Here is a 12,524-nt window from a genome sequence, read left to right on the forward strand (position 1 = left end):
CAGGCAAAGGACACAGAAAAGCAATTCTGGGAGAAGCAAACTCCCACTGGGAAAACCAAACCCCTGCCCTCCCACTCTGTATCAACCCTAGGTAGGTATTTTCAATCTCCTCAGCCCATAGGTGATGCCCTGCTCAAGTTCAGAGATCAGACGCATTTCAAAATATGCAGCAAAGATACCAACTCCTCTAGCTCAGCAAGTCTCTAAGTTTCAGCTTGTCAGGAACCAGAAGGTGTTTGTATTACTGTGTACTTGACATGTTTCTAACACTTGTTTTCCTAAACATTCATTACCAACCAGTCAGAGGCAGGATCCTGAGCTAGAGGATCTTTGGTTTGACCTTTATATAAAGGCCAAACTGAAAGGCAAATTAAGTCAATGGAAAACTTGGTTTGACTCCAAGGGCTTTGCTCATGCCTGAAATCCCTCAGCACCAGGAACAAATGTGCAGGGCGAAGCACACAGTGCTATTTATCATGCTTTGAGCTGCCCTATGATTGGAAGCCATGGGGAGGAAAGAAAGAAAGAAACCAGGGCCCTAGAGTTAAACTGGCTGGACTTCTGTAAGAGACTGCTCCCATCAGCACAAAAAATGTTTACTCACTTGTTGTCATGGAAACTGTGTTTGGCAGAAAGGTTGGAGCAGACAGATGGTGTGTCCTTAGTCCCTTTGCTGATAATCCGGGGTTTGCTGTCAAAGCAAATCTGAGAAGAGAAGAATTAGAATGCTGGGAAAATCTCAGAGAGAAGTGAACCAGAGCCACTTCACTTGGAAGGGGAAGAAGAACCAGAGCCAGCCTATGCCAATGTTCAAAGTTAGAAGAAGTCATGTGAAAACTTTGTGGTAGGGCTTTAAAATAAAGCAAGCAAATTTTTGGAAAAGCTTCCGGACAACATTTTTTGGCTTATTCTCAACAGTATTTTCCATTGTGGTTGGAAAAATTTTGGTCAGAGCCAAATATTTTTTCCCAGTTAGCCAACAAAGCAACAAAAAAGGGGAAAATGATGGAGAGAAATAAAAGAACAGGCAGTTCACAGCAAAGAACATGTCCCTTTACATGTACCACTGCCTGTGTGGGGAACTCTGCTGCAGTGCATCAAGATGGTACAAGCTGATCCTTAATTGACTGACTCAGTGGCTCAGCACAGACATCAAATGGGAATCTGTTGCATTATGGGGTTCTGATTTCTAAAGCAGCTGGGGCTAAATCACAATTCAAAGCAACATCTCAAGACAGAGGAAGAGACAGGTGATCCCATGAGGCTGTGTGCTCCTGGTTCAGCTGCAGGGCTAAGGAGGAAAGCTACCCCTCCTTTTTCCTACACAGCTGCATCCACTGCTCACTGGCCTTCTGGGAGCAGGGCACTGGCAGGACATATAGAATCATAGAATCGTTTAAGTTGGAAAAGACCTTTAAGATCATCAAGTCCAACCGTTAACCTAAAACTGCCAAGTCCACCATGTCCCTAAGCTCCACATCTACGTGTCTTTTAAATACCTCCAGGGATGGTGACTCAACCATTTCCCTGGGCAGCCTGTTCCAATGCTCACCTTTCGGTGAAGAAATTTTTCCTAATATCCAATCTAAACCTCCCCTGGTGTAACTTCAGGCCCTTTCCACTTGTCGCTTGGGAGAAGAGACTGACATCCACCTCACTACAACTACCTGAAAGGAAGTTGTAGAGAGCAACATGGTCTCCCCTAGGTCTCCTTTTCTCCAGGCTAAACGATCCCAGTTCCCTCAGATGCTCCTCATCAGACTTGCGCTCTAGACCCTTCACCAGCCGTGTTGCTCTTCTTTGGATGTGCTCCAGCACCTCAACATCCTTCTTGCAGTGAGGGGCCCAAAACTGAACGCAGTATTAGAGGCGTGGCCTCACCAGTGCCAAGTACAGGGGGACAATCACCTCCCTAGTCCTGCCAGCCACACTATTGCTGACACAAGCCAGGATGCTGTTGGCCTTCTTGGCCACCTGGGCACACTGCTGGCTCACGTTCAGGCGGCTGTCAACCAGCACCCCCAGGTCCTTTTCCGCTGGGAGCTTTCCAGCCGCTCTTCCCCAAGCCTGTATCATTGCATAGGGCTGTTGTGACCCAAGTGCACAACCCACCACTTGGCCTTGTTGAACCTCATACAGTAGGCCTCAGCCCATCGATCCAGCCTGTCCAGATCCCTCTGTAGAGCCTTCCTACCCTCAAGCAAATCAACACTCCCGCCCAACTTGGTGTTGCCTGCAAACTTACTGAGGGTGCACTCTATGCCCTCTTCCAGATCATTGATAAAGATATTAAACAGAACTGGCCCCAATATTGAGCCCTGGGGAACACCACGTGCGACTGGATTCAACTCTATTCACCACAACCCTTTGGGCCTGGCCACCCAGGCAGTTTTTTACCCAGCAAAGAGTACACCTGCCCAAGCCAAGAGCATCCAGTTTCTCCAGGAGAATGCTGTGGGAAACAGTGTCAAAGGCTTTACTGAAGTCTAGGGAGGCAACATACACAGCCTCTCCCTTATCCACTAAGCGGAATCTTGTCATAGAAGGAAATCAGGTCAGTCAAGCAAGACCTGCCTTTCGTAACCCCATACTGACTGGGCCTGATCACCTGGTTGTCCCGTATGTGCCGCATGATGGCACTCAAGATGATCTGCTCTATAACCTGCCCTGGCACTGAGGTCAAACTGACAGGCCTGTAGTTCCCCAGATGCTCCTTCCAGCCCTTCTTGTCGCTGGGCATCACATTTGCTAACCTCCAGTCAGCCAGGACTGCTGATAAATGATGGAAACTGGCTTGGTGAGCACTTTCGCCAGCTCCCTCAGTACCCTTGGGTGGATCCCATCCAGCCCCATAGATCTGTGTGTGTCTAAGTGGTGTAGCAGGTCACTAACCATTTCCCCTTGGATTATGGGGGATTCATTCTGTTCCCTGTCTCCCAGCTCAGGGGGCTGGGTACCCAGAGAACTAGTCTTACTATTAAAGACTAAGGCAAAGAAGGCATTAAGTACCTCAGCCTTTTCCTCATCCTTTGTCACTATGCTTCCCCCCACATCCAACAAAGGACGGAGATTCTCCTTAGACCTCCTTTTGTTGCTAATATATTTACAGAAACATTTTTCAACTGTCTTTTACAGCAGCAGCCAGATTAAGTTCTAGGTGGGCTTTGGCCCTTCTAATTTTCTCCCTGCATAACCTCACAACATCCTTGTGGTCCTGCTGAGTTTCCTGCCCCTCCTTCCAAAGGTCATAAACTATCTTTCCCCCCCGCCCCCCGCCAAGTTCCAGACAAAGCTCTCTGTTCAGCCAGGCCACTCATCTTCCCACCACCTCGTCTTTCAGCACATAGGGATGGCCTGCTCCCACACCTTTAAAATTTCCTTCTAGAAGAATGTCCAGCCTTCCTGGACTCCTTTGCCCTTCAGGACTGCCTCCCAAGGGACTCTGTCAACCAGGCTCCTAAACAGGCCAAAGTCTGCCCTCTGGAAGTCCAAGGTGGCAGTTCTGCTGACCACCCTCCTTACTTCTCCAAGAACTGAAAAACTCTTATCATTTCATGATCGCTGTGCGCAAGATGGCCTCCAACCATCACATCACCCACACAAGTTGTCCTCTATTCGCAAACCACAGGTCCAGTGGGGCACCTTCCCTAGTTGGCTCACTCACCAGCTGTTATCAGGAAGTTATCTTCCATACACTCCAGGAACCTCCTAAACTGTTTCCTCTCCACAGTACTGTATTTCCAGCAGACATATGGTAAGTTAAAGTTCCACCCTGAGAACAAGGGCTAGCAATTGTGAGACTTTTCCCAGCTGCTTATAGAATATTTTGTCTGCCTGTTCATCCTGACTGGGTGGTCTATAACAGACTCCCACAACGATACCTGCCTTGTTGGCCTTCCTGTTGATTCTCATCCATAAACACTTAACCCTATTGTCACCATCATTAAGCTTTAGACAGTCAAAACACTCACTGACATACAGGACTACCCCACTGCCTCTCCTTGCTTGCATATCCCTTCTGAAGAGTTTATAGCCATCCATTACAGCACTCCAGTTGTGTGAGTCATCCCACCATGCTTCTGTGATGGCAACTATCAACATACCAATGATCTAGATACATACTGAGGAGACGATGAAGGGTGCCTGCTCCCTCCCGCCAGCTCTGTACCTCACAGAGAAAGGTGAAGATGCCCTGATGTTCCTTGAGGAGCTTGGCAATGGTGAGGCTGCTCTGCTTGATCCCACCTAGTGGGTCAAAGAGGAGGTCACGGTTGAGGGTCCCCTTCCTCTCCTCCGTCCACACGTCGATCTCTTCCTGGTGGTACGCGAAGGTGCAGTTATCCCCGTACTTACAGTCCTGCTTGTTAAGCATATCTACAAAGCAACAAACAGCACACCACCACATAGGGAGAGCGGCCCGGTCAGAAACTAAATCTCTCTCATCTCCTCCCACTGCCCACACCTCACAAGGAGCTGAAAGCAATAAAACACAGAGTCAAAGGAAAAAGACAAGACATCTCCCCCCCAAGTCTGTCTATATCAAAGCATTCAGGAAAGTTAATGCAAACTACTGAATGGTGACAATCTCAAGCAATGCCATCTGTTGTGGAAACTGTCTCAAAATGGAGGCCTGTTTTAATTCAGTGCCTGGCCAGGGACTGACCACAATTTAACCAACGCCTTTTAAAGCCAATCCAGATTAAGTTCTCCTAGCGGCCCAGCACTAACGAGCCCAGTTATCTTGGCTCTTGCAATCTCTCCACCTCATTAGGTACTTTGTAATGACACTGTCTTAGGGACCAGTCTGGTCACATTGCCTGCACATACAAAAGGGACGGGCTGGAGCAAAGGAGCAGGCAAAGAGCTTCTCCCTAGGCAGAACCACAGCCCTGCCACAGGGCTGCTGGGTGGAGTGGGACTAATGCAGGCACATGTACAGGAGGCAGGTTCTCAGAAAAGTCCATGTCAACAGAGCAGCTCTGAGTGCTTCACTGTGCACAGCACCTCACTATGCCTTCTGCTCCACCACTTTAAAAGCTGTCTGCTTTCCACAGCATGGGAGCTCATTGCCTTTCATTGTACTGAGCCCCCCAATCCATGGGCTACTGATGAGACAGGAAGACCCCAAAGACAGCACGCGATACCAACTGGAAGTCCCCTCCCAACCTTCCCACCACCAACAGCCCTATCCCCTCCAGATCACCTTTGCACAGGTAATAGGAGCCTACAAAGTTGGTTTTGGTTGGGCGAGGACGGATCCTCTTCCAGGTCTTGTCTTCTGAGTTCTTCAGCCTGCCCAGCAGAATGTCCCGCTTGCACTTGTGCTCTAAGCCTTCCCGATAGGTATAATCACCAGCCTTGGGTCCTGCAGGAGAGAATAATCCCATCAGTCCAGGGAAAAGCAAATCCTAGCCTGGGCCAGTGCTCTGGGTGGCAGAGCAAATGCATCACCTGTTTTGGGGTAGCAGATATGACAAGCTTGTTTGAAGACATGAGTAGATGCCAGGGGGTTCTTCACCAGCAGGGCTGTGTTGGGCATTACTGGTTCCGGCTGGGACAGCAGGTGCTCAGTGACCTTGGGCACAGCTGGGTGACTCACTCCACTAAGGCTGACCTGAATGAAAACACACATACCTCTCTTCTCAGCTCTGCAACAACATGAGTAGGAATCCTCTCTAATCCCTTTCCCCATTCCAGTCTCTCAAAAACCTTCCTCATTTTCTCTCTCATCAAAATATTCGCATCTGAAATTACATTTCCAAAAAAGCTGCACGCAACATTTTCAAGGTAACAAGCAGTGTGGTATGTTCACTTCAAAGATGGGCCTCTTTCTCTTTTGGTAAGGGACCTCAGTTTTCTATCATGAGCCACAGAACAAGATGCCCCCCTCACTCCTTCCCATTCCTACCATCATGACCAACTCTGCATTTGAAGATTCTCAAATCAACCCTATCGCAACCTGGGAAAAAACCAAACCACTTATCAGTGAGTCTTCAGGTAGCAGATTAATCTAAGGACAGAGACTTGGCTCCGCATTGAAGTAACACGGATAGCAGGACACCAGGAGCTTGGAATAATTCTTGTTCCAAGCTTGCTACCATAGATAATCCTCCTCTTTCCCTCCAAGACTGGAGACATGGGATAGGAGCAGGACAGTGTATCTGAAAAAGCTTCCTGACAGAGGCAGAGAGGAGCAAAGAACCTCACTAGTTTTAATACAAAGCTGTCTTACGCCACCCCATCCTTCAGTGTTGTGTGGCTGCCAGATATAACGGGATGCTGGTCTCCATGATCACCTGTTGATCACCTGCAACCTAGGTCACACTGTGATTACCTCGGCAATATGCTGAGTTGCAGACAAAAATGAAGATGGAAGAAATGTCTTTCTACTGACTGTGGTGAAATCTTTACCTGCCTTGCCACAACATGGGAGGCAACACCCACTGGGGCAGATTAAGAAGAGGGGCCCAAATTACCTACACCACCCAAGTCACTACTACCTTGGCTCCAGAGCACCTTGGGACATCAGCACGGGGGAGCGGCTCACTCACCACGGGGGATGGTTTTTGGTTGCCAGGTGGGTGTCGCAGTTCCTGAGGGCTAGTTTCTTCTGGGCAAAAGAAGGGGAAAAAAGCCCCAGAAAGAAAAACAATCATTTCACTTTCAGAGGCATTCTGCTCACAAAAAGACAAACAAATGCTTATTAAATCCATTTGCTTTATTTATTCCGTAACATTTTAGTACTTTTCCCCCAAGCGCCCTGTCTGAGTCTTGGAAAAACTCCAGGAAAGGCCCTCTTGTTCTCCAAATCCTATTGAACCCAACTCTATGTTGCTGAGTGCTAACATTCCCAAGGTGGCAACTCCAAGGTAGGCCAATGCTGAGGTGAATCTGAGTGTTAAAGTGCTGACTGGACAATCTCTGCTCTTCTCAAAATACTTTTGCTGCAATACTGGGGACAAGTTATCGAAGAAGATGCCTGCCTTCCCTCTGGAGACAGGAGGGGACTTACTCTTTGCTCACCATCCTCCACAGCTTTGCTCCTTGTGACATGAGAGTACCATGAGGGTCCCATTCAAGAGGGCACTCACTGCCCTGAATCCAGAGATGGGAGAGACCCATCTTGGCCTCTATCATTCTGCCCAGCACATAAAGGTCCTATATCACCTAAAACAGTCACCGAGGTTTTGCTCATTTTGTCCAAAATGTCAGAGTCATTGCAAAGGGTGGAGGAATCATGTTAGAGCCTAGAAAATTCTGCAAAGGGAGGTATCCTGGACACCAGGTTTAAATCTCATCACTCATCATTATACACCTTTGTGTTCCTTTCTCCTCTGAGATTTCACACCATGCACATACTCGTTATCTGGGATTACACAGACCCATGGCCTTTCACATTACTCCTGAGCTAGACATATTCAGCTGGTCTGTCCAAGACATTCTACATTTGTACTCCCATTCTGCAGCACTGGCAGACAGAGCTATATAACAGATGTCCTCAGCACCTCAGCACTGAAGAAAATAATTTTGGCATGCATTCAGGGGTAAAACAGAACAAAACCCCATCGGCCTCACACCTACCAATGGCAAAGGAATCCAAGGCATCCAGCGACCCTCTGCTTGTCCCAAAAGAGTCCAGGGCATCAAGCCGTGAGTCTGTGTAGGGGAGCAGATCCAGGGAATCCAGCGAATCTAAGGGGGAGCCGCCACTTCCTCCTGGCGGGGCCTCAAAGGCATCCAGGACAGAGGAGGAGGAGGAGAGCTGCTTGGTGGGATCCATCACCAGGCCAAAGGAGGCAGGTGGCAGCGGGGTGGAGACAGGGATGCTGGCTGTCACGACTGGGGGCAGCAGCGGAGTTCCCCCCGGAAACACAGGGATCAGCTGGGGCATCTCTGTTGGCAGGTTGGTAGGAATGGTGCCCTGGACCAGAGACTTTGGGGAATTGGGAAGGAGGAGGATAAACAGCACATTAGGAATGAGGAGCAGAGAATGAGTGAACACAGAGAGCAACAGGCTCCCACTCAAGTGCATGCTGTATTATCCGAAGCAAAAGGATACCCGGCAGCTCCATCCACCTGCAGACTTCCCACAGACCTTCCAATCTATCTACACCACATACAGTCTGGACCAAGGTCCCTGAGGAGGTGTTGGGCTACCTGAGCTCATCAGTTTGCAAGGCAGACCCCTGCACTGGGCACTTAAACCAGCTCTGGTCGAGAAACAGTACAGCTGAGCACACACAGCACCGAGGTCAGGGTAACAACCATCACTCATGGTGCCTCTGATCAGAGCTTTTTGGCTCGAGAGGCATCCTGCATGAATATGATTATATTGCTTTCAGACCCGAGTTGGCTTGCATATCAGCAACACTAGCAACTAAAATCCAATGTAAGTATGAATACAGATTGTCTCTACAGCTCCCAGACCTGTTCAAAGAGCTTAGGCTGAATGCAGCTTGCACAAAATACAAGGAGATTAGAGCATGCCCACTGTATGAAATATATCCATCATTCCTGCTTCAGCACACTCATTTCTACCCTCGGGCGTGTTTCAGCTCCATGGACACCAGAGGCCAGGAGGAAGGTGATGGCAGGGGAAGGCTATCTTGGGTAACTTTTGAGGGGCAGTTCCATGAAGTTGCACACAGCAAAGCAGGCTTGGAGGTAGGCTCTTTAGATACTCACAAGCCGGGTGCAGCAATAAAGTAAGGAATGAATAAGTTTTGCCAGAGGAAGAGCTAGGAGGAAAGAGTGACACAGAGAGAGAGGCAGCATGCATATCCACATGCTCCAAGGACCTATTTGGATCAAGAAGCAGAGGACCCATGCACTGCCCACTCTTACTAGAGGATATGGTGACCCTTCGGCGAGGGAGTCCAGGAGGGAATCCAGTTCTTCCCCAATGATGTCTCCATCTGTGAAGTCCTCCACACCCTCAGGCACTGGCAGGGACACACAGTCTGGAGATGGGAGCAAGCTAGCAGCAGGGAGCGAGGTAGGCAAGCCCTTTGCATCTGAATCAGAGGGCAAAGGAGCCAGCCCCTCGTTCACAGGGATGGAGGTGGCCACAGGAGCTGGGAGGCACTGCAGGTCCATAGAGCAGTCTGTGATGAGGGAGAAACAGAGCCTGTCACCCAGGAGAGCCTCTTGCATGGGGCAAGCAGAGCACAGCCTGGCAAAAACAGTATTTTACAACTCCATCAGATCACAAAAAATAAGTATGCCAATTTTCCAAGAAGAAGGGCACTGGTCTGAAGAGTTCTTGCCCTTTCATTTTTGCTCCCAGTCTCCAATGGCTCACTGATAGCTGAAATGGGCTCTAAGACTGTCAGAATTTGGCAAGCATGTACACTAACCAGGAACAACACAAAACCTGTGGCCGAGCACTTATGAATTCACTGCGGCAAGGACTAAAGGCCAGGGGCACATAATCCTAGTTTTCTATAACGCACCACCTAGTGTATTCTTTAATGTTCCTCACTAATGTGTTTGGCAGAGATCACTGCCTTCTCTACTCCTTGGAGGTTCGATATCCCAGCTGAAATCTTGCTTACTTGCACACCCTCTCTAAAACCTCAGGCACTCTAAACGGCAGAAAATAAAAAACACTAGGTTCTGCTGGGAAGAGAGTCAGAGATCGGGTGCTCAGACCAGGTTGTGCTAACGTGTCCTCAAAAAAACCCATCAGACTCACTCAGCTGTCTTTACCCAAGTAAATTCCCTGCTCTTGAGTGCTTACTGATGCCCACATGTGGGAGATTGCTGCCCACACCCTGCCTCAACACTTCAGCAGCAAACATCCCCTTGGGAACTTGTGTAAGCCCGGGTCAGGGCAGGAAAGAGGCACTGATTTTCCCTAAGGCTTCTTCGTCTCTCCAGTACGTTACTGAAATGGTGAGATGTTCTCATCATGCGATATAAACCTCTGTTAAGTGAAGTTAAGGTTACAAGCACATATTCTTCACGGAAGAGCATTTTATTCTCCAAAAAATTAAAGGTTAAAAAAAAGTTCTGATGTTAGAAATTCGGGAAATGAAGCATTATATTCGCAGTCCTCAAACCAAGCACCCAAACTACCTTAATTCTGCCCCTGTGCAGAATGTCCTGGAATAAAAGAAAAGAAATAAGACAAAGGTGCTAGCTTCTCCATCCACATAGCAGTGGCTATGCTGTAGCTACGACGGTCTAAGGCTATAAGCAAGGCAAAGTTTTCAAGGAGAGACAATAGCTTTTATTGGAAAGACTGATAAGATGGAAAAGAAACTAGACAAGCTTCCGAGACAAAAATCTTGATCCAGCAAGAAATATTGCATCCTGTCTGTACCAGCTCTGCCCACTCAGCCCCCATGAGAACTCAGCCATCCCTTTCTAACTGGGACTGGGCGAGTGAGCCATGTTGCTATCCTCTACACTGCACATTCACTGACTGAGGACTGTCTTGGTGCTGTTCATAGAGAGCTCAGCAAACTAGCAATTTCTTCAAACCCCCAAGTCCTGAAGAAAACAACAGCAGAGGTGACACACACATGCAGGCCCCCTTGGCTCTAACCCCCCCAGAAGCACACCGCCACTCCCTGCAACCTTTCCTCCAGCATTTGTTGAGAGTGATCCACGTGGATGGACCACAGCTGAGGTCTCTGTGCAAGGCCCCGGAGGTTGAGCTGTGACAAAAGGCAGGGAAAGCAGGAGGAAGTGGCAAGGGACAGACACAGGTTCCTCTCTACAACCTCATGCATGCAATCGAAAGAAAGTGCATGTTGTACCTTATGGGATCCAACACAGGTTTTCAGTGCGGCAGCTGAACACATTCCCCACAGGCAGCGGCTCAAAGGAAGGCTGTAAACGTCCTTAGCTTTGCAGCTGCTCCTCAGATGAGGCTTGGCTCCAACCCCATGCCCCCTTTGTGATGACTTCTCTCAGCTCATCTCCCTTTGGCATGGGCCCCCAGCTGCACCCGGGAGCCAGCCATCCAGCTTCCCTTGGTGCTGGCCTCATCGCTGGTAGCTCAGCCAGATTTCCCTCAGTACAAAGGGACGGCTTGTGCCTTCCCGTTTTTCAGATGCTTCAATCTGGAGTACTGTCAAGATCCCGCCAGGGGCCAAAAAGAAGTTGAGGACACACTGGAAGGGCCAGGGACACGTGCAGAGAGGAGCAAAAGGGTTCACAATGACAGGGCCCCAAAGGATCCAGAAGTTCAGATCTTCTCTGAGGAATGAACAAGGCCCTCTGGTTTCCACTCAGACTGGGAAGGAGAGGAAAGAGGCCCTCACATACTCTAAGAGGTCCCAAACCCTGAAAAGCTGAACACAGGACCAAAAGGCAGAGAATGATACAGGACCTGCCACAGCTCAGTGCATGTGAAGGGCGAGGAGAAGAGCAGAGACCAACATGTTCCACCACTTGCAAAGGGCAGAGGGGAGATGTCTGCTCCCCTCTCCCTGACCACCCAAAACCCTGTCATTCCTTCAGCCACTTCTTCCCATTCCCCTCTGTCCAATCTTTTCCCCATCCCTCCTCTCCCATTCCTGCTTTCCTCAGGACACCCCATCTGCTGACCTCACTCATCAGCTACCATACCTATACTCATATACTCTACATCCAGTAAGCTCATGCACCTCCTGCATTCACCTCATGTTTGCTTCATCTTAAAAAAAATGAGCAGATCACAGGCACACACCTGCCTCAGTCTGATTTCTGCCACTGGCATGATGCTAAGCCCCACATATTATTATTATAAGCTCAGTGAGGGTCTTGTCCACCTGCTCCCCCAAACCAAGCCTTTCATACCATGCTCCCCACCTGGTAGCTTCTCTGGCTATACACCTGCCTGTCCCAGAGGGGCAAGTTCAGTGCTTTTAAAAGCCCTGTTTCTAGCTCTGCTTCCCAAAACAGCAGCTGTTCCCTAGTGCATTAGCTGGCCAAAGGCCCTACTGAGCCAGATCTGAGCCATGATCTGTGCAGAGCAGGGCTGAGTTAATCAGATGACTTCAAGCAAAGCATGGGGGAAGGGGCTTCAGGAGTTTGCATCTTAATAACAAAACAAAACAACAACAAAAAACCCCTTGCTAAAAAAAGCTTTGAATCTGAAACTCTGGAGGTACCCAGCACCAGCCCTCCTGGTGGCACACCACTCTCAGGGCAATGGGATAACATGTCATTTCAGTGCTTCTGAAAAGATTTCCTAGCAGTAAAGGCGCTCTCTGCCTGCGCTGCAGCAAAGGTGGCATGCTGCTCTTACACCGCATACTGATTAGGTAAAGAGCTTACTGGATGCAGTCGCTCTTTATTCTGCAGCAGGAGTCCAGTTCATTTTAGCACAGCAAGATAATGTGAAAAACTTTCCTAATTTACAGAATTGGGTCTCATGATTGCACGTAGCATTCAGTTCCTGAACTGGCATTCAACAGAGAACATGTTTTCCAAAGCACCCTAATAATGAAATTAGTTTCCTTCTATAAAAAGAGCAGTTGCTACTTGCAGTGGTAAGTCTTCACATTCACCCTCACACACAGAGCTACCTTTCA

General features: G+C 48.8%; 1 protein-coding gene across 1 annotated transcript in view; it reads right to left on the reverse strand.

Moving 5' to 3' along the window:
• The window catches only part of ZC3H7B (zinc finger CCCH-type containing 7B), a gene marked incomplete at both ends in the record, with an annotated part of 39,479 nt that overhangs the window by 16,315 nt on the left and 10,640 nt on the right, over window positions 1-12,524 (reverse strand). The window contains 7 exons of the mRNA XM_082005267.1: window positions 605-705; window positions 4,169-4,374; window positions 5,204-5,365; window positions 5,452-5,614; window positions 6,552-6,610; window positions 7,582-7,933; window positions 8,845-9,104. Coding sequence (XP_081861393.1) covers window positions 605-705; window positions 4,169-4,374; window positions 5,204-5,365; window positions 5,452-5,614; window positions 6,552-6,610; window positions 7,582-7,933; window positions 8,845-9,104 — 1,303 coding nt within the window. The remainder of the gene's footprint in view (window positions 1-604; window positions 706-4,168; window positions 4,375-5,203; window positions 5,366-5,451; window positions 5,615-6,551; window positions 6,611-7,581; window positions 7,934-8,844; window positions 9,105-12,524) is intronic.

Source organism: Phaethon aethereus (genome assembly GCF_964289735.1).
Source record: "Phaethon aethereus genome assembly, chromosome: 1".
NCBI classification, from domain to species: domain Eukaryota; kingdom Metazoa; phylum Chordata; class Aves; order Phaethontiformes; family Phaethontidae; genus Phaethon; species Phaethon aethereus.